This window comes from Urocitellus parryii, chromosome 13, assembly GCF_045843805.1.
Source record: "Urocitellus parryii isolate mUroPar1 chromosome 13, mUroPar1.hap1, whole genome shotgun sequence".
Taxonomy (NCBI): domain Eukaryota; kingdom Metazoa; phylum Chordata; class Mammalia; order Rodentia; family Sciuridae; genus Urocitellus; species Urocitellus parryii.
In genome coordinates, this window is record NC_135543.1 from 23,663,715 (window position 1) to 23,684,289 (window position 20,575).

Below are 20,575 nucleotides of genomic sequence, written 5' to 3' on the forward strand. Positions count from 1 at the left end.
TAGCCTCGCACAGAGGCCATCTCCCCCCAAGCCCCTCCTGGGGGACCTGTTTACATCAGAAACCCACTGTTTGTGCTTGTGCCAGGACCCCAAACAGTGCTCTCCCCACTGTGGCTCTTGGGAGGGAGACGCACCCCTCCCAGCGCGCCACCGCCCCCTTCCCAGGATCCCGCGGAGGGAGCTGCTGGTCGGCGGGGGCAGAGGAAGCAGAACTCTCTAGCCCTGGGGAGAGGTTCGAGGGGAGAGTGGTGAATAAAGTGTCACCTAGGATAAGGAAGCGCGCAAACCCAAACCGATGCTTCGCCTCCCCAGCGGACTACTTGTGGAAGAGATCACAGGCACAAATCAAGCGGTTCACTGCCCCGCGTAGGGTAGAACTGGAGTGCGCAGGCGCCACCTGGATGGGCAGCGTGGGTAAGATGCGCCTGCAGGGGAAGCGAGGACCGCAGGCTCCACAGGAGGCCCCTCTAGCCTCTGACCCGGGTGCTTGACGCAGTTGGAGACAGTACGCAGGCGCAGCAGATCCTCGACAAGGCGCGCGCCGCTGTGGAGCCTCAGTGCGCAGGCGCGGGAGTCTCCCCTCTAAGGGCACGCGCCGTCAGGGCAGCGCGCAGGTGTCACGTCGTGGGTGGAGCCCGAGGGGCAGGCGGCGGATTTCCGGTTCCGGGAGCAGCGAACGGCCGCGGAGACGACAGCTACTGCTTACGAGAAGAGTACTTCGGAGGAGGAAGAGGAATTAGGGCAGGCGGGACGCGCAGACGGGACCCTCACCATGGGTCCTCAGGCCTAGGGCGGCGGAAGCTACCGGCCTGGTGCCAAGCTGGTGAGATAGCCGTGGGAGTGGAAATGGAGAGCGCTCAGGCGGAGAATGGGAAGGAATTGAGGCTCGGAACCCTGCCGGGGAGGAATGAAAGGTCCTCAGGCTGAGGAGGTGGAGGAATGGCGGCGCCGGAGTATTGAAAGGGAGGTCTGCAAGGATTTAGGTGGAGGACGGGAAGAAATATGGCTCAGAATGCTGACAGGAGTGTCGGGATCCTGGGAAAGAAGACAGAGAAGAATGAGGAAGATCAGAACGCCTAAGGGGAGATATCGGGCTTCTCAAGGAGAGAGAGATGGGGGTTCAGAACGTTGAAAAGAAGAAATAAGGGGCCTTCGGCCTGATGACAAGAAGAAATGTTAGGGTTGGAATACTGAAAGGAAGGAGGAGAACTTCCGTGCAGGACTAGAAAGAAGGGGGGGGCGGTGTCAGAGGCTGACCAGGGATGTCATGATCCTGGACACAAAGGTGCGGAATATGTGTGTGTTGGGAGAAATCAGAATTTCAAAGGCTAATAAGAGAAGAATGAAGGTTGAGAAAGTTGAAGGGGAAGAGGGATGACTTTTTGGCTGTAGAGGAGAGACATAGGTTTTTGCTTTGTGTTTGGGGAGGAACTATGGGTCAGAACCCTGAGAGAGGAAAGAAATAACGCTTGCCGAGCTCTTGTGCTGAAGAAGGGGAGACATGGGGCCTTCCAGGCTGAGGAATGGAAAGAATATGGTGGCGTTGGGGTCTGTCTCAGGGAAGGTCTGTGGTGAAGGTTATAACTCTGAAATAGTAGGCTAAGAAGTATCACATGTGGGGAAGAAATGGAATAGTTAAAACAGTGAAAGAGAAATTGGAAAATTGTGGGTTAAAGAAGCAGGGAATGGGAGTTCAGAACACTAAAATAGTCGACTAAAACCAAGCAAAATGGGGCCTCTTGTACTGAACTTTGCAAGTATTAGGGGCAGGTCTTAGGGTGATAAGAGGAAGAATAAGGACTATTAGGTGAAAGACAGCTAGTGTCTTCTGTAGGAAGGACAGGTAGAGATGACCAGGTGGGGGATAAGTTTCTTGGGTTGACAGTGAAGGGAAACCGAGGAAAACGAGAGATAGGTAAGGGAAATGAAAAATGGGACCAGGCAGAGATACATATGAGAGTTTATTTGTCAGAGCTGACAAATAAAGGCCATCTCTCTATAGTGGAGAGAGGCAAAACAGGCTTGGGTTCAGGGTGGTTAGGGGTTGGGTTGGTATGCGGGAGTGGTGAGCCTTTCTCAGAAACGCCTTTGGGCAGGAAAGCAAAACTTTTTCCTTAAAATGGCTGCCTAGATGCTAAGCAAGGACCTTATATATTCCCCCCCTTTTTATTGTTTATTGGGCCCCTTAGGGAATGGGAACATATGTCAATCTTCTGTAACTGCTTCCTGCTGGGAAGGGGCAGCATTTGAGTTGTCAATAGGGGCTTAGGATGTCATTGAAATGATGATGGAAGTTGAGTGGTGGTGGAATGCTGCCCTTGGCTGCCCAATTTTGATGAGCTGAGTAGGGAGATAGGCAGTCTATATAGAAGCTCAAAAGGGGAGAAGTTGAGTGCTTCTTTGGGAGGGTCCTAACCTAAGAAGAGCCAAGGGAAGGAGTTTAGTCCAATCTAAATGTAATTCAAGGGATAATTTAGTGAAAACGTTCTTCAAGGTTCAGTTGGTACGTTTCACCTTTCCAGAGGACTGAGGATGATAAGAGATATGAAAATGCCAGGAGATGTTGAGTGCTTTAGCTCAGACCTTGAAATATGGGAAGTAAATTCAGGATGATTATCAGACTGGAGCAAGGAGGTTGAGGCCAAATCGAGGAAGAATGTGTTCAATGAGGATGCTGGCCACTGTGGGAACACACTGTGGTAGGAAAAGTCTCAACCCATCCCGAGAAGGTGTTGATGAGTACCAAGAGAAATTAGTACCGCTTGACGGGGGCATATGGGAGAAATCCACTTGCCAATCAGAGCAAGGGAGCTGTCCTCTTGTCTGGTTTAAAGGGAAGGCAGGTGGGCAGAGATTGGAGGTGGGATTGTCTTTTTGGCAGATTTCACATGAGGCAGAGAGGGTAGAAAGAAATTGTAGGTCTTCTCGAGAGAGTTTAAGGTGGGAAGTGGGAAATTGTTTTAAAGATGTGGTGTTAGGGTGAAGAGGTTTTGAAGGAAGGTAAGTATCTGTTGAGTGTCAGGTGGGGAAGAATCCACTAGGGAACTAGCAAGGCAGAGGACTGTAGGTGGAGTTCGCTGTTGGAGGGCAGAGTCTGCATTGTTGTTGTCTAGTTTCACAAAGGAGGTGTCTGTCTTATGAGTTTTACAATGTGAGATGCTGATGGCAGTGGGAAGCTTTGAGGCCTGAAGGAGATCAGAGATAAAGGGGGCATTAGTAATTGAGGTTCCTTTGGTGGTAAGGAATCCACTCTCCTTCCAAATAAGATGGGATCTTTCATCAGAGAAACCTGTAGAGATAAAAGGCAACAGGGTGTAAGGAATGTAAGCCCTTATGTGAATGGGCTCGTAATAGGAAGCAATTGGACTTGAAATATCCAGACAGTATGGTCCACCTTGGAAGCGGGTAATGGGAAAGCACTGGCAGACAGAATAGGGGATGGTCCTAAGGTAAGGGTGAGGATCAGGGGAGCAGCTGGCAAGTCTGGATGGAAGCATATATGAGGGGAGAAGGAAAGCATAGTCCCCAACTTTGTGAGGATGTCCCTTCCCAAAAGGGGAACAGGGCACTGTGGGATGACCAAAAAGGAGTGGGTAAAAATTAGCCAAAAGTGCAAACAAGGCTAGGTGTCTGTAAGGGTTGATAGTAGGCCCCCAGAACTCCTTGAGGACTGAATATGTAGCCCTGGTGTATAGGAGGAAGGAGACAGGCCTACCTGAAATATGCAGAATTACCCTGGTTTCCATTGGAGTGATGGTAATGGTCGGGTGATGGGTACACGGGACTCGTCAGTCTTCTGTAGCCAGTCCTAAGAGTTGGAAAGAGGAACCAGAAGGGCTCGATGGCCAGGGGCTGCCAAGGAGTCAGGGATAGTCAATGGCCAAGTGTCCCTCTTAATGACATTTAGGACAAGGGCCTGGAGGCTTGCAAGGCTTGGGACATATATGAGTACAGTGACCCATCTGATCACATTTAAAACAGTCCAAGCAGTCCCAAGGGACCCTTCTGTGAGCAAGTGGAACCAGGAACAGATACTGAGGCCGGACTGATGGCTTGAGCGAGCATCTGATATTTCTGCTTCTGGGCCTTCTCGTCTCTGTCATTATATACCTTAAAGGCCACTTCTGGAACCTCAGCTTGGGAAGTTAGGGGCCCCCTTTTGAGGTACCTTAGTTTGGCCTTAATATTGGGGGAACTCTGGGAGAAAAGTAGGTCATTAGTAGTTGTCTCCCATCTGGAGTCTCAGGGTCCAGATTAGTATATTGTAATATAGCCCTAGTCAGGTGATTTAAAAATGCTGAAGGTTTTCATTCTTATCTTGGATGACTTCCTGGAGGTTTTTATAATTGATGTCCTTATGGGCTGCCTTTCTAAGTCCTGCCATGAGGCAAGTAATGAGTTGGTTTCTATTAGTTACTCCTCCATAATCCCAGTTGGGGTTCCAATCAGGGACCGCTTCAGTGCCAGTCTGGTGGGCAAGGAAGGTCTGATGTACCTCATCAACATAATTTCTAGCTTGTTCCCAAACTTGCCTGCACTCCTCGTGCAAGAGGATGTTAGAAAAGATCATATGGACATCATTGAAGGTCAAATCAAATGATTGAGTCAGATATGGAACTCTTTGATATATGTGGTGGGGCTTGAAGCAAAGGACCCAAGCCACTTTTCTATCTGTGAAAGATCTGACGGAGAGAAAGGCACATGAATCCAGATTACACCGTCTTCCCCAGCCCTCTTGTGGACAGGACACAGAGATGCAGGTTGGGCAGTGGCAGCCTATGTAGCAGGAGGAGTGAAGGGTGGAGGGGCCAAGGGGATATTTGCTGTGGCAGCTTCATCAGAAAGAGAATTGTGGTATGGTGGGGACACATCCACTGGGTTGAAGAAGGAGGAGTCCTGGGTAGGATTTTCTGTCCCTTTGGAAGCAGGAGTAGAGGAGGTGAGAGCTAAGGGGACTTGTGCAAAAGAGCAAGTATTGCAGAGACAGGGCTTAGAATGTAGAGAAGAGAAGGCCTGAATATATGTTATTTCTTTGAATTTTCCTGAACGCTCTCAATAGTTAAAAAGATCTCTTATAGGGCTGGGATGTGGCTCAAGCAGTAGCACGCTCGCCTGGCATGCGTGCGGCCCAGGTTCGATCCTCGGCACCACATACCAACAAAGATGTTGTGTCCACCGAGAACTAAAAAATAAATATTAAAAAAAAAAAGATCTCTTATAATATTGGGATCTGGAGTGCTGTTAAGCAGCCATTTAGAGTCATTATCCAGTGGATAATGAGGCCAGATCTATTTGTACACAAACAGATAATTTGGGGGGACATTAGGTCTGGGCAGGGAGAGAGAGAGGGAGAAAGAGTGAGATACCTTAGGTTAACCAAGTAGCAGCCTAGGGGACTATGGGAGGGAATGGATGAGGAGGAGCTGCCCATGGTGAGACGCAGGAGGTGAGTTTAGAGGAGGAGCATCCCCCAGTCTCTAGTATCACCTTGTCAAGAGGACAGTTATGCTCAGGGTGTTGTTGCCATTACTGGGTAAATGTTGGGGTAGGAGCCTGTAGAGGCACTTGGTCACCCCACTAGGACTACATAGTAGGGGCAGAAGCCCGTAGAGATTAACCCAAGGTTGAGAGGTAGTCTCACCAAGAACGACTCCCAGTCGCCTTCGGTGGTTTTTTTTCTCAAAACCCAGAACCCAAATAAAAGACCACCTATAGACTTGTTAGACAGTAGGGATCAGCTGCAGCTGTGAAAGGTGTGGCTAGGGGTGCCCCCCACCACACGGTAACTTTGGAAATACGTCATGTTCAGTGGTCATTTCCCGGGACCCATAGATTGTTTAGGTCCCAGAAACAGAAGTCTTAACTGGAATATCCGGTGGTGGGTGCGGAGAACAATTCAGCAGAATGGAGGGTTTGGTCCCACAATAGAATTCATATTGGGGCCTGGGACTGCTCATTGACCCTCAAAGAGGGGAGTGGGCACACCGGGGAACCAATTCCAGGTTTTGGCACCAAAGTGAAGGGAAATTGAGGAACGAGAGACAGGTAAGCAAGAAATGAAAGACAGAGACCAGGCAGAGATACACACAAGAGTTTGTCAGAGCTGACGAATAAAGGCCATCTCTCTATAGTGGAGAGAGGCAAAACAGGCTTGATTTCCGGGACTTTTATGGGGCAGGCTCAGAAATCAGAGCTGGGCGGTTCCTAATGTGGGTGGTTAGGGCTTGGTTGTTATGGGGGAGTTGTGAGCCTTTCTCAGAAACACCCTTGGACAAGAAAGCGAAACTTTTTCCTTAAAATGGAGGCTGTCACTTAAGATGGCTGTCTTGATGCTAAGCAGGGACCTTATAGGCAGTGAATGAAATGATGGGCTTTCAGTTTGAAGATGAAGAGAAGTAGGGAATCAGTAAACTGAAGATTGAGAGCAGTGGAGGCTAGCAAGTCAAGGAATAGGAGGAATGAGGAGCTCTTGGGCCCAGGACAGGGAAGAAGGGTGAGAATGGAGGATTTTCTCTCTCATGTGTGTGTGCAGCTATCTGCTGTGGCAGGTCCTAGGTTTCAGGCATGCATTACAGGATATCAGTTATTTGTGTGACCTGGGGCAGTTTGCCCTTCCTGAAGCCTTGGTTTCTCCTATACCCTCCTCTTCCCACACCTTACAGGCTGCTACTACGTTTGGAAGCCTCCATGGCTGAAGACTGGCTGGACTGCCCAGCCCTGGGCCCTGGCTGGAAACGTCGTGAGGTCTATCGCAAGTCAGGGGTCACCTGTGGACGTTCAGACACCTATTACCAGAGGTAATAGATGGGTTGTGGTCAGAATTGGGTGGGGTTAGGCCTGGTTAGGGGCAGGGTAAAAGGGTGTGGTTAACTTTGTGGGTGGAGTTTAGATTATACATATAGTCAGTCCTTATTATTCAAAGTTTTCATATTTGCAAATTCACCTATTTAATAAAATTTATTTGACCAAAGTCAATACGGTGCTTTCGTGGTTATTCACAGACATTCACAGAGCAGTGAAAAATTTGAGTCACCCAATGCACATGTTCCCAGCCAAGGTTGAACAAGGCCTTTTTGTTTCAGCTTCCATATTGTAAACAAGCATTCCTTTTCGTGGTCTATTTAGTGCCATATTTTTTCCCATTTTCATGCTATTTTGTTGGTGGTTTAACTGTTTAAAATAAAGCCTGAATATATAGTGCTGAAGTACCGTCTAGTGTTGAGTGCAAGAAGGCTGTGATGTGCTTTGCCCAGAAAATACGTGTCAGATAAGCTTCCTTCAGGCATGAATTAAAAATGTTGTTATCTGTGACTTCAATGTTATGGACCCGAAATACTGTATAAACATATACCGTACATCCAGAAAAAGAAGAGGAAACTTGTATGTGAGGACACACTGGGAAGTAAAAAAAGTAACATTTGTGGTACCTAATGAAGCTGTGGAAAAGATTTAGGAAAGCAGCTAAATCTGTGAATCCATGAAATGATGAGCAATAAAGCATAGTGAACAGCACTGTTATGAGAAACACCAGAAAGGTACGTTATCCAGCATTGGGAAAATGTAAACTCATCTCGGCTAGTGCTGGTTGGCTTGCACATTTTAAAAGATTGATATGGTATGAAAATTGTTTAAATTGCATGCAGTACAAGAGCTACAGATGAGGAGTCGGTGGGGGGGGGAAATCTGGAAAATACTTACAAAGTGTTATATGAGAAAAGGTTTATATAGAAGAAGGTTTTTAATGCCAGTGAGACTGATTTGTTTTGATGGAACAGTGGTAAGCCAATCTGTGTGATGAAAACAGCCTCCAAATCCCCTGGCTTTGAGACATTCAAAACCTAAGCAATAATTTGTAAGAAAAATAAGGTGTCTTTAAACAGAAACACATTAAAAAGGATTATATTTTGATCATTGAATAAAAATGAGGCCAAAGACTTGCTGGACCCTAACCCTGTATTTGTCCCACGGACCAGTGTTTTCTTACTAATTCTGGGTTCTTGGCAGTTTTATAGAACATAACTACCAGGAATAATGAGAATTGACTGTAATTACATATACAGATGTTTATAAATCTTTTACATATGTTTTAGAATTATTAACAATACAGTTAACTAAGCTTTTTACTCTAATTTTCTTTTTGTATTAAAGTTTACATTTCCTTAGAGGAAAATAGTAAAACTGCAAATATGATTGCTATCCTTTTATGTTTAGTTCTGATTTTTTCACATATTTACATACTCGTATTAACCTCTCAAAACTTAAAATTTAATTGTCAGGAATTATAAGAGATCCAAGATTTCACCCTACTTTGGATAAGATAACAAGTGAATGAATGCTGATAGGAAATATGAGACTCCTGGGTCAGAAATGAAAGAATTTATTACATCAGCAACAGGATCCAGTGCCAGTTCCCTGAATCCCAATTCCCACAGTGAATGAAGAGGGCTAAATAGCGTATGCACTGCATGTCAGTGGGTTGTATTATAGAAAAGAAACCCTGAGCTTATAATATTAAGACAGTATGCTTTCCTCTTCCTCCGGAAGGAGACCCTGTCTTATCTTCCAAGGTCTGTCTTAGAAACATCCTTGAAAAAATAGTTTATTACAAAGGACAACTTATGCCTCTTATGACACATGCAGAAATGGAGACTCACGGAGTAACCTTTCAGTATCTCAGCATCAACTACTTGGCACTTTATATTTTATGTATAGTTTTTTTTTTTTTTTTGGTACTGGGGATTGAACCCAGGGGTGCTTTACTACTAAGCTACGTCCCAAGCCTTTTAAACTTTTTAAATTTTGAGACAGGGTCTTGCTGGTTTGCTTAGGAACTTGTTAAGTTCCTAAGGCTGGCCTCGAACTTAGAATCCTCCTTTTTCAAAATTCTGATTCGCTGGGATTGCAGACGTGTGTCACTGCACCTGGATGTAGTTAATATTTTTATGTGCTTTTTTAAAAATATTTTTTTTAGTTGTTGATAGACCTTTATTTTATTTATTTATATGTGGTGCTGAGAATTAAACCCAGTGCTTCACACAGGCAAGTGCACTACCGTTGAGCCCCAGCCCCAGTCCTTCATGTGCTTTTTAAACATTTCTGTTAGAATTTTCTTTGCTTGATTATGCATTTGGCATATAATACTTAAATATTTACATGTTATGTATTTGTGTTCTTATTTGTGTTAATTTTTACTCATAAAAAGTATTTTCAATACCATTAGTGCCATGTGTCTATGTTTTATACAGTCGTGTTAGTGATGGCAATACATTAGGAGAGATGCATCATTAGGTGATTTTATTACACAAACCTCATGGAGTACAGTTTTCACAAATTTAGATTGTATAACCTCTACATGCCTAGGCTGAGGAGTGTGTTCTGAGAAATGTGATATTAGAGGATTTCATCATGTGAACCTTATGGAATGTACTTCTACAAACTAGGTTATCCCCCCTCAAACCTTCCCACAGGGAAGAGGACTGGGGATTGAACCCAGAGGCTCACACATGCCAGCACAAGTACTCTACTAAAGAGCTGCATTACCAACCTTTTTTATTTTATTTTGAAACAGGGTCTTGCTAAGTTGCCGAGACTGGCCTTGGACTTGAGATCCTCCTGACCCAGCCTCCTGAGTAACTGGGATTATGTAGGAATGCACCACTGTGCCTCACCATGCAATATAGTCTACGGGATGATATTTATATATGCTGTTTGCAGTTGATCCTTGTGCAGTGCATAACTATGTATGCTGAATCCTGTTGCTCCTAAGGCTATGATAAAATGAGATCAAATCAAACACAAGAGAAAATGATGAAATTGAGAAATGCAGCAAATGTGAGAGATGAGGCTGCTGCTGTCCCCACATGGTGTACTGTTTTAAAGCAAACTAAAAAAAGTAGGAATGCACTCTAAAATAATGATAAAATGTGCAGCAAAGGGGCTGGGGATATAGCTCAATGGTAGAGTGCTTTCCTAGCAAGTAAAATCCTGGGTTCAATCCCACTACCACACACAAAAATAGCAAGTACATAAACCAGGAGTAGTCATTTATTAAGTATATTAAGTAGTACATACTGTATGTAATTATATGGGCTATACAACTGGCAGTGCTGTAGGTTTGTTTACATCAGCATCACCATAAAAATGAGTAATGTGTTTTGCTTGACATTACAATGGCCATGATGTCACTAGGCAATAGATTTTTCAGCTCTATTATAATCTTTATTGGACCACCTTACAATGTACGATCTGCTGTGGACTGAAACGTCATTATATAGCTCATGACTGTAGTAATTATTAATGTTTGTAAACATGCTGATATTTTTATTCATCTGTTCCTTTTACTCACAGTTGGTTGGGGTGGGATCTGGATGGGGCTCACAGGCCAATTCCAGGGTTTCTCTTGAATCCCACTAGCCCTGTAGGAGGGTGAGCTGGGTGGAACTACATTGGCTTCACCTTGGTGCCAACTCATCCTGGCCCATCCTCAGCCCCACAGGAGACAGGATCCGAAGCAAAGTTGAGCTGACTCGATACCTGGGCCCTGCATGTGACCTCACCCTCTTCGACTTCAAACAAGGCATCTTGTGCTATCCAACTCCCAAGGTACTTCACAATGAATCCAGGCAAGGGTAACTGTGCCACCTGACACCCATGCACTGATCCACATTCCTCGTGCCCCTCACTCATCTTCAGGTCCAATCTGTGGCTGTCCCCAGCAAAAAGCGGAAAAAGCCTGCAAGATCGGCCAAAACTCGGAAACGTCAGGTTGCACCCCAGAGGACTGAGGTCAGGAAGGAGAAAAAGGAGAGGAAAGAGACCCAAGAGGATGAGACCAAGGGTGATACTGACACAATCCCAGCTTCATTCCCTGCACCTGGGTGAGTATTGGCCTAAAGTGAACCAGATGGGAGAGATTTGTGATGGTACTGTTAAGGCCCCATATCTGTCTTTTCCATCGCAGGTGCTGTGAGAACTGTGGAATCAGCTTCTCAGGGGATGGTTCTGGAAGGCAGCGGCTCAAGACATTGTGCAAAGACTGCCGAGGTGAGTGGCCCCCTAGGATGGGACATAAAAAACATGAGCCAGGACAGGCCCAGTGTCAGGCTAGGCTGGAAGTTGAGGAGACTACTGGCATGGGTGGAGGTTGGATGTTGAAAGTATGAAGCATGGGTACAAGTTGAATATGGAAGTCAGGGCTGAGGTGGTGGGTAAGGCCAGGTGTCAGTTGCTCCCTTCCCATTTCTCTCTCTCCCTATCCCCCAGCACAGAGAATTGCCTTCAACCGCGAGCAGAGAATGTTTAAGGTAAGTATATGTGCTTCCTTTTCACAACCCCGCAGTAGGACCAAGATGTGATGAAGCTGGTGGAGGGTGTGATGGGTCGTCAGTCATAGAGCCATAGAGTGCAGGAATCCTTTTATAGGGAACTCTCCATGGATTGGTTACCAACTCAGTGATGGGAATCAATTGGGGTATCTGTCAATAGATATTATGATGAAGTCAACAGGGAACCAGTAGACATAGTAGTGGTTTCAGTATGGGCAGCTAATCTGTATTTATTAGATAATAGTGATGAGGTTAATGATAGTGATGGGAGCTAGTGTCAGATCAGCAGACATGGGAGAGCAGGGGGCTTGGAGCCACCCTACTTAGGCCTGTAACCTCACCTCACCATTTCTGGCAGCGTGTGGGCTGTGGAGACTGTACAGCCTGTCGGGTAACTGAAGACTGTGGGGCCTGCTCCACCTGCCTCCTGCAGCTACCCCATGATGTGGCCTCAGGGCTGTTCTGCAAGTGTGAGAGGAGACGCTGCCTCCGGATTGTGCAGAGGGTGAGTTGGGCAGGTGGGGTGGGCCCAAGGCTCACCCCAGCCCCTGGCCCTCATAGCCCTGACCCCATGCATCACACCTCCGGCCCCCCCCCCCCCCACAGAGCCGAGGGTGTGGAGTGTGCCGGGGCTGTCAGACCCAAGAGGACTGTGGCCATTGCCGAGTCTGCCTTCGCCCTCCCCGCCCTGGTCTCAGGCGCCAGTGGAGGTGTGTGCAGCGGCGCTGCCTTCGGGTGAGTCAGGCTGGAGGGACCAGCACTGGCCTGGCCGGGCCAGAGCTCGTTCTGTTATTAAAAGTTGCCACTGCTGCTGCTGCTTCCTCCCAACCTGGCCTTGCCTAACTCATATCTTTCTTTTCCCTCCCACCCCACATTCACCTCCCTGACCTCACCTACCTGTCTTTATATGCCAGCACCTTGCTCACTGCCACCTTCGCCATCATTGGCGACGTCAGTAACACCCCCCCTAGCGGTGACTCCCCATGCTGTGAGTGCCCCACAGCACACACTTTCTACCTGTCCCATGCATGCTTTCTGCAATTTAAGGGTTCTGTGTTCGCCTGGTGCCATGAAACCCTAATCAACTCTTTTGGCTGTCTCCCAGGGTAAACGTAGATGCCACAGGGGAGGCCGTGACTCCAAGATGGCTGCCCGACGACACTCTCGAGCTCAGCCAGTGCCTATTCTTCCCACACTGCAGCCTCCAGAACCCCCAGAGCCCATGGAGCTGGTAAGATTTCAGTGGGCAGAGGAAAGCACAACCTTCACCTTTTCCCAGTACCTCTCCTGACCTCGCCCCATTTGCCTCTGCAGCACAACAACTCCCCGGTGCCCTCATCTCCTGCTGAGTTCATCTATTACTGTGTAGACGAGGACGAGCTAGTGAGTGGCCCTACCCTACCTGGATAAGCCTAGACTCTCAAGATGCTTGGTTAACCCAAGGAAGGAGATGGGTACCAGGATGGGATGAGCAATAATGGAGGGGAGGAATGACATGGGGTCAGCAGATGCAGTGAGAGTGCCTAATGTCAGATGAACCAACACTTGGTGGTTAATGCAGGACCAGGACACCCATGATAGGGCTGATAGAGGAGCAGGTAGCATAGTGACTGGAGTTCATGTAGGATGAGCAGACATAGCTGACATGGTGATTGAAGCCAGTGGGGTCAGCAGAATCCTGCTGGAAGTGAGGAATCAAAGACAGCGTTGCTAGCTGCACTGTGATGGAGCATCCATAGTTCTAATGTTATCAGACTTGCAGACACTGATTTATGGCAAATGGGAAGTCAGCAGGTTGAGATTAGTATGCAGCTGGTTCCCTTGATAGAGCTAAAAGAACACCAGAAATAGTAGTGGAATGGGTGTTGAGGATGGCCTCTCCTAGTCCTAGTGACAGCACCACCATTCCCCCCCACCAGCAGCCCTACACGAACCGCCGGCAGAACCGCAAGTGCGGGGCCTGTGCAGCCTGCCTACGGCGGATGGACTGTGGCCGCTGCGACTTCTGCTGCGACAAGCCCAAATTCGGGGGCAGCAACCAGAAGCGCCAGAAGTGTCGTTGGCGCCAATGCCTGCAGTTTGCCATGGTGGGTGGGGCAGAGGAAGGGTTAGGTGGAGGGGATAGGTTGGGCCAGGCACCCCAGTGTCTGAGAGTGGTGGGCAGGCCTGGTAGGTGGTTGGGTGGTACAGTGGCTCTGGCAAAGAATTAGCAGACCTTGTGCTGGGGTAGGAGTCTAGGTGGCACTGACATTGCTAATGGAAACTGGTAGGCTCAGTGATAAGGGCTCATGTAAGTAGATTTCTGTGCTGGGACTAATGGGAGGTTAGTATACACATTGAACAGTGCAGGGTGGGTGGGGCCAGTCAAGGCAGCAGGTGGCCATAGTACTCCCATCTTTCCTTACAGAAGCGGCTGCTGCCCAGTATTGGGTCAGAGTCCGAGGAGGGGGCAGGATCACCTCTACTTCACCCTCGTCGAAAGAGACCAGGTTCTGTTCAACGGCCCCACCTGGCCCCCACCCTGAAGCCCCCTTTGGCTACTCGCACAGCCCGACCAGGCCGTGCTCAGCCTCCAATGAAACAGGAAGCAGGTGCTAGCTTTGTACTACCCCCTCCTGGCACTGACCTTGTGTTTTTACGGGAGGGTGCCAGCAGTCCTGTGCAGGTGCCTGGCCCTGCTACAGCTTCCACAGAAGCCCCATTGCAGGTGAGAGTCCCATCTTATCCTCCCTTTACTATCCCACTCAGCCTGATATCAGGGTGCTAAGACCAAGTCTGCCATCATCCTCCCTCATGCAGGAAGCCCAGTGCTCTGGCCTGAGTTGGGTTGTGGCCTTACCTCAGGTAAAGCAAGAGAAAGCAGATACCCAGGAAGAGTGGACATCGGATATAGCTGTCCTGACTTCTCCCACATTGCAACCTGGCTGCCCTAGCAAGGTGGGAACAGTGATGGGTGTTCTTTTGGTGCCATAGTGGGATGGTCTATAAGCAGAGTAGTGGTGAGCCATGATGGTGGCACTGTGAGCAGGGTAGGTGCAACTAGATACCCACTTTCAGTTCAATTAACAGGAAAATGAAAGCTAGTGAAGAATGGGAAAGATTTGTAGGCAGAAAGGTGGCATTTCTGTGCTGAACTATGATGGAAGTGGGATCTGTCAACAAGTGACCATTTGGCTGACAGACTTTCCTTAGGCCAACCCTATCCTTCTAACCACTGCCCTTCCCCTGCTTCTCTCAGGCAATAGACCTGTGCCTGCCACCTGTGAAGCAAGAGCCACCTGACCCTGAGGAGGGAAAGGAGGAGAACAAGGATGGCTGTGTCTCCGAATCGGCCCCAGAGGAGGAGGTGGCAGGAGGGCCCGGCACGCCCGTGGTCAGTGCTGGGGGATGCCCTATCTTGCCCTGACCTTGTCTTAGCCCCTCCAGCCATGTTGACCCATGATGTTAATTCTTCCCTAGATCACGGAGATTTTCAGCCTGGGTGGAACCCGCTTCCGGGACACAGCAGTCTGGTTGCCAAGGTGTGCCCCACACAGTGAGGGGTGGGGATGGGGAGGGTGCCTGCCAGATGTGGACCCTGAGTTTTGAAAGTACAGCCAGCAATTTGGGTACAGAAGGAGATGAAGACCCACACTCACTAAACTGTTCACTACTGGTCAGGTGACAGGGTTTGAGCAATACCCTAGAACTTTTTCCAGAGTCTCAGCCCAGTAGTGTTCCAAGTCAGGGTCTACTTTGGTGGGAGGGGGAGAAGACCTGATGCCATGTGATGAGATTGAAAGAAAAAGAATGATTAGGAGAGTCTGGTGCCTACCTCTTTAAGAAAATTCTGTAGGGGTCAGACTTGATATATAAACTCTTATTCAGAAAAACAGCCTTTGGAATCTCCCAGAGACCCCTTGGTAGGCTGTCTCCTAAATATGAGAAGAGCATATATCACAGAAATGACATTGGGCTAGCCTGGGCAGTGAGGTTGGTAGAGGCTCTGGGTCCTGATCTGGGTCTGTGAGCTGGGTTCACACTCACTTGTGTGACCTCTGGCTTGTCTTGTGCCTCCTGGAGTAGCCTCTATAGAAGGGCTCAGGCTACCTCCCTTGAGCCTTTCTTGTTGAGATTACTGTTTCAGCTGCTGAACAAAATTCCCTTTAGACCTGGCAATAGGATGAAGGGTAGGTTCCTATAAGAACTGGGGTGGCTGAAGGAGGACCATGGCATGCTGCCTCCTACAGAAGGTTGACAGGCCCTGCACAGAACCCCCAGACACAAGCAACAGAATCCAGTTCAAGCACTGGATTCCCCTGTTCCTATAAACCAGATCCATCTGTACCTGGGAGAGAGGTACTAACTGAGCCCCTGCTGGGTGTATAGTAGTGTAGAGGTCCTACTCTAATTACACTGAGCCCTGTAAGGCTTGCCCTTCAGAAGAGACAGGATCCCTACCTGCAGTGAGCTTATCATTCCCTGTGCATGATGAAATCATTACATGCTACAGGGTAGGTGTTGGGCTGTCAGTACTGGTGGTTTTTAGAAGAAAGAAAGAGGTATAGGATGATTAAGGGTATGTGGGTGGAGGACGCAGAATGGTAGGAAATGGTTTTGTGATGCTCCATTTTGCACATAGAAAACCTCATTCAACATACAGAACTGCTCCCTCTTCTCTAGGTCCAAGGACCTTAAAAAACCTGGAGCTAGAAAGCAGTAGACTGGAGGCTTCTGCAGACTGTAGGACTCAAGGTGATACATGCAGACCGGCTTTGTGAGAGACAACCCTGATCTACCAGGGGCTGGAAGGGGCTAGACTGGTTGCAGGGCTTGTATGTGAATCAACTGTAGGAGGAAAACCTACCAGCAAACCCAAGGAGCAGGCCTACTTCCTACTTGGAGCTTAGAGGAAACAAGCCCAAAAGGAGGAGAAAGTCAGGGGAGAAAGTTGGTGCATCTGCTCCCGGGTCTGAGGGTGATGAGAAGTTGGGTGTTAGGGGTGGGGGAGCTGGGGTGAGGAAGGGAATGTAATTAAAGCCACCACAAAGAACCTAAACAAGTCATCTTCATAAACAATTTTAAGTGGCTTCTGGATGAGACATAGCAGTGTCTCTAAACATGTTCTCAGGGAGACAGCAATTGAAAATGCAATGTGAATAAATGAAAAAAGGAAAGGAACCGCTGTTTGGTGAACTCCTCCTATGGACCCATTTATTTAATCCTCAAAACAGTCTAAGAAGACATCGATTTTGTGCACTTCTGCCAATGAGAAAATTGAGATTCAAAAGATATGAACTTACCCATTGTCAAAATCTAGTGTTGCTAGAACCTAGAATTATACCCAGGCTGTAAAACTTTGTTCTTCAAGCCACTAAACTGTTAACTGCAATCCTTTGTGCAATAATGTGTAATACTGCAGTAATAGTTTCCAGTGACAATGAAGATATAGTGGATTGCTATTAATACTATAATAAATCCTTTACACTCCTGCCTTTAGCATGGTTTAGGGAGTTCTAAGGCTCTATTATGTGGACAGGGTGACCTTTTCAGAGCACCTGTTCATCCAGAATCTGGGTTATACATAGGCCCTGGATGCTGCATAGGATTCTTCAAACCCTAAAGGGTGTCCCTTCCCATTGGCTACTGTCTATTTAGTTATTACCCTAACTGCCCCTCCTCAGTCAGAGCATTCTTTGGAACTAAAGCTGCCAGCCTGGCTCATCTTTCCTGACAGTGTACATCTGCCCTCTGATTACCTTTGTGCTTGGTTCCTGTCCTTGTCCCAAATGTCTTCCAGGAGGCTGAATTCCTGCTTTGAATTCTGCCCAAGGGTCAGCCTGGCTCAGCCTTACCTCACTCTAATGCTTCATTCATGAATGCCAAAAAGATTTGATATATAATTTGTTACTTAGTTTTACATGGCCAGGACTCAGGGAGTGCCTCCCTTGCCTACTCTAGTTCTAGCCCTGCAACTTTAGGTAATTCTGGTTTAGATTGGTCATTTCCCATTTCGAATTCACAAGATTCAACTCTCCTATTCTTTGCCCTGCTCTACCTAGTTCAGCTATAGCCAAGAATAGATAATCTAATACTGCTTTGTTCCCACTAGGGAACCCTAGTAAGTCTATAATTCTGACAAGTGATGTTCTAAGGGAAATTTATTTAATTGGCATTCTGACTCATAAGTGAAGAGTGTGATTACCATGACCACCAAGAAATAGATGATGTATAATGTATATTTTAAGGGATTTATTAGAGGGATTGGACTTCACATAATTGTGGGAGCTGGTTAAGCAGTCTCTGTAAGGCTGTTTTCTTTGCATCTAATGCTGGAGCTTAAAGTCTGCAGGGCAGGCAGTCGGGAAGGGAAGATGGATGTAAAGTGTGGGAGACGGAGGACACATTGGAGCCTATGAGCACAAGCTGGGACCCACACGGATTGCCTGGAACCTATGTCAGTCTCTCATCACCTCCTGCTTCAGTGATGTGGGTGTCCTGCAGAAGAAGTTGGTGCCCTTCCTCACAGAGTTAAATGTGCACCTGGCTCAGGATTAGAGAAGCTGAAGGAAGATCTCAGGGAAGGTGTAGCAGCTGCAGACCTGGCTGCAAGCCTCAGGGCTGCCCCACACCAAGGAGGTGAGCCTGCAGATAATTGACAGCATGTGTGAACAGCAACAGCACTTTGGTGCCCCTACACCAGCCTTCCAGCTGTAAACTATGTTACTGCTTCACTTCTGCCCTCCAGTTATCAGCCAGAATGCCTCATGTGGCCATCCTAACCAGAAGCGTATGGGGAAGGGAGTTCTGGGAAGCAGCCAAGATGATGCGTTGCAAAGCTAACCTGCTGTGAATCAGCTCCCAAGGGTCTCACTACTCAACTGAGGATAACTTGATAAAACTACATTGCTGAAAACACAAAACTCAAGACAAATTCTATCAAGCCAGAACAAACTTGCTGGTCTTCAGCTATTTTTGTCATTCATTCAGGTATTAAGAACCTGGCCCAAAGTAGGCACTGTATTTAATACTGGGATACAGAAATGAGAAAAGATATGGTCCATGCAGTTTTATTAAATGCATCAATATATATTGCAAGTGGTGAATGGATTTCCAAATTTATCATGGAATTTAATGCTGAAAATGTAAAATTTAAGAAACTAAGGGGAGGCCAACCTTTGGGTGAAGATTGTTGGGCACCGTAGAAATTGGAAACAATTAAGTAACTGTTCTCTAACTGTTCTATTTTTGAATTATTTTTAAGGAGATTTTTATTGTCCTCCTTATAGATTTATATGCTTAGTGTTTCTTTGGGGAGTGACTTGATGGTGATAGCAGTGATTGCCTCAAAGAAACTGGGATAGTGGATGGCAGGATCAAAGTCAGTTCTATCCAAGGACCCCCAAGATGCATCATTTTCTAGGCCTCACAGGGTGGTTGGTGGCTAAAGGCTGAGGCGCTTTTGCTGCTGATACTCACATGGGCCCAGCCCTCCAATCTCCTCAGGGCGAGGGAGCCTGCCAGCAGTCAGTCCCGCCTTAGGGTGAGACTTACCACAAATGCCTCCCCCTGGACAGGGCCTGGAGGGAAGCAACTACCCCTTTCAAAGAGGTAAAGGACTAAAATCGAACTGGAGTTAAATAACCAGGCTCATCAGGGTGAGGGTGCTGCACGATCAACTCAGGAACCAGCGCTGAGACATCTGAGGGCAGCCGCCTGTCAGCATCAATTGGCTTCCCTGTCTGTCGCCTCCAAGAACTCATCGGGACCCTCTGGGCTGCACAACCTCGAGGGCACCCAACTGGCAGCCCAATCTCAGTGGCCTTTCCCAAACCCCGAGAGGATGGAGGGCACAGCATTTTCATTGCCTCACTTCTCTGAGGGTATATGGGCTGGGGAGGTTCCCCTCAGACCCACCCCTACAGGCCAGTCAGTGCCTGGGAGACTTAAAGATCAAGGATCCGCCCCCCAGGACGTCTTCCAGTGAATCCAGTAGACTTCCTAATTTCTTTCTTTTTTGTTTGTTTCAGGCTACGTAAACTCTTAGCAGTAAATGAAAATGAGTATTTTACGGAACTGCAATTGAAAGAAGAAGCATTATAGGAGAAAAATGAATTATTAAAAGATTATTAAAAGAGAAGAAAGACATTATTTTGTGGCTGAAAAGCTGAACCAGCAATTCAGGATATGGAATCCAAATCTAGAAATGTACCACATAGAAAACCGAAGTGGGTGAACTACAAATGATTAAGGAATGCTAATTTACAGTATACTGCGGCCTTAAGAAGGTATACACAGTTTGTACTTTGGTTACTGGTATACCTTCATAACTGGCGTAGTTACTGGTTTTTCCCTACTTGCTCTGGTGTTCTATGCTCAACCTCACATTAGAATGGGAATGCCAAAGAGTCATTCTTAATTGGCTTTTATGTATTAACTACCTTCATGCTCTTGAGGGGAAATACAAATGTGGCTTCTACCTGTGCTGAGGTCTCTGCCAGATCCAGTTCCCTGATCTGTGTTGCAGTTCTGCCAGGGATCCTGATTCTCAGGAAATGATCACCTGGACTTCTGAATTTGCATCCTGACCCAGGTCCACTGTGATTCCTTGATTCAGACTCTTTTTGGTCTTTATTTTGCCCAGCCAGGTAATGCCACTGCCCCACCAGCTCATTTGATCTGCCCCCCTTCCTAAGAAAATCCTAAGTCTAAACCCTGGTTTCTGCCCAGTGCAGTAGGAAAATTTTATTAACAGATTATTATTACTGATTGGGTAGTTTGATAAAGCACTTTGGCTCCCTGAGCCTTAATCCACTACGCTCTAAATGAGGATAATATCTGCTGTTCTGTCAACTCTGTAAGATATTTGTCAAGCTCCAAGGTTGTATCTGTAAAAATACCTTGCAAATTGTAAAAAAAACAAAAAACTACACAAATATAAGATGGTCCTGTGATGATTAATATCGCCATTACCAAAAATAACCTGTAGACGATTCAAAATTTAACCTTCCCATAGAATGTCCACTAACCTTTCCCATCCTTTTAGGCCTGTTAGTCTACGAACAGCAACTGGAATTGTAATTAGACCTTCGACTTCCCTTGAGTTAGAGAGCTATCCCCACCCCCTGCCATTTCCGCTGAGCCTAGACGTGGGAAAGAGCCTGTTGGGAGGTCTGGCCTGGGCGGGATGACGACTTGCTGACTGGGATCCTGGGCTGTTAGAGGAAGTCCTGTGTGCCAGCGTCTGTGGCCCCCATGGCTACCAGACTGAC

At 47.2% G+C, this 20,575-nt stretch overlaps 1 protein-coding gene across 14 annotated transcripts; it reads left to right on the plus strand.

Annotated features, from left to right (window-relative positions):
* Nucleotides 1–662: 662 nt before the first annotated feature.
* Nucleotides 663–20,185, plus strand: LOC113186342 (methyl-CpG-binding domain protein 1). 14 transcript variants are annotated; one of them, XR_003301269.2, is made up of 17 exons: nt 663–823; nt 6,663–6,797; nt 10,488–10,602; nt 10,693–10,877; nt 10,961–11,043; nt 11,263–11,303; nt 11,683–11,829; nt 11,931–12,059; nt 12,430–12,555; nt 12,639–12,707; nt 13,244–13,411; nt 13,732–14,031; nt 14,124–14,261; nt 14,563–14,697; nt 14,784–14,845; nt 17,649–18,293; nt 19,334–19,409. XR_003301269.2 is itself a non-coding variant. In XM_026393760.2 (17 exons), exons 2-16 carry the CDS (start codon nt 6,688–6,690, stop codon nt 16,024–16,026), a joined length of 1,848 nt encoding a protein of 615 aa, XP_026249545.2. In that variant the 5' UTR covers nt 663–823; nt 6,663–6,687; the 3' UTR covers nt 16,027–16,058; nt 19,334–19,421. The 14 variants fall into 14 exon arrangements, 12 of the variants coding, with proteins under 12 accessions (XP_026249545.2, XP_077648463.1, XP_026249546.2 ...); XR_003301270.2 differs by lacking the exon at nt 19,334–19,409 and having other exon boundaries at nt 17,649–17,942; nt 18,052–19,327; XM_026393760.2 differs by lacking the exon at nt 17,649–18,293 and adding an exon at nt 15,987–16,058 and having other exon boundaries at nt 19,334–19,421.
* The last annotated feature ends 390 nt before the right edge of the window (nt 20,186–20,575 follow it).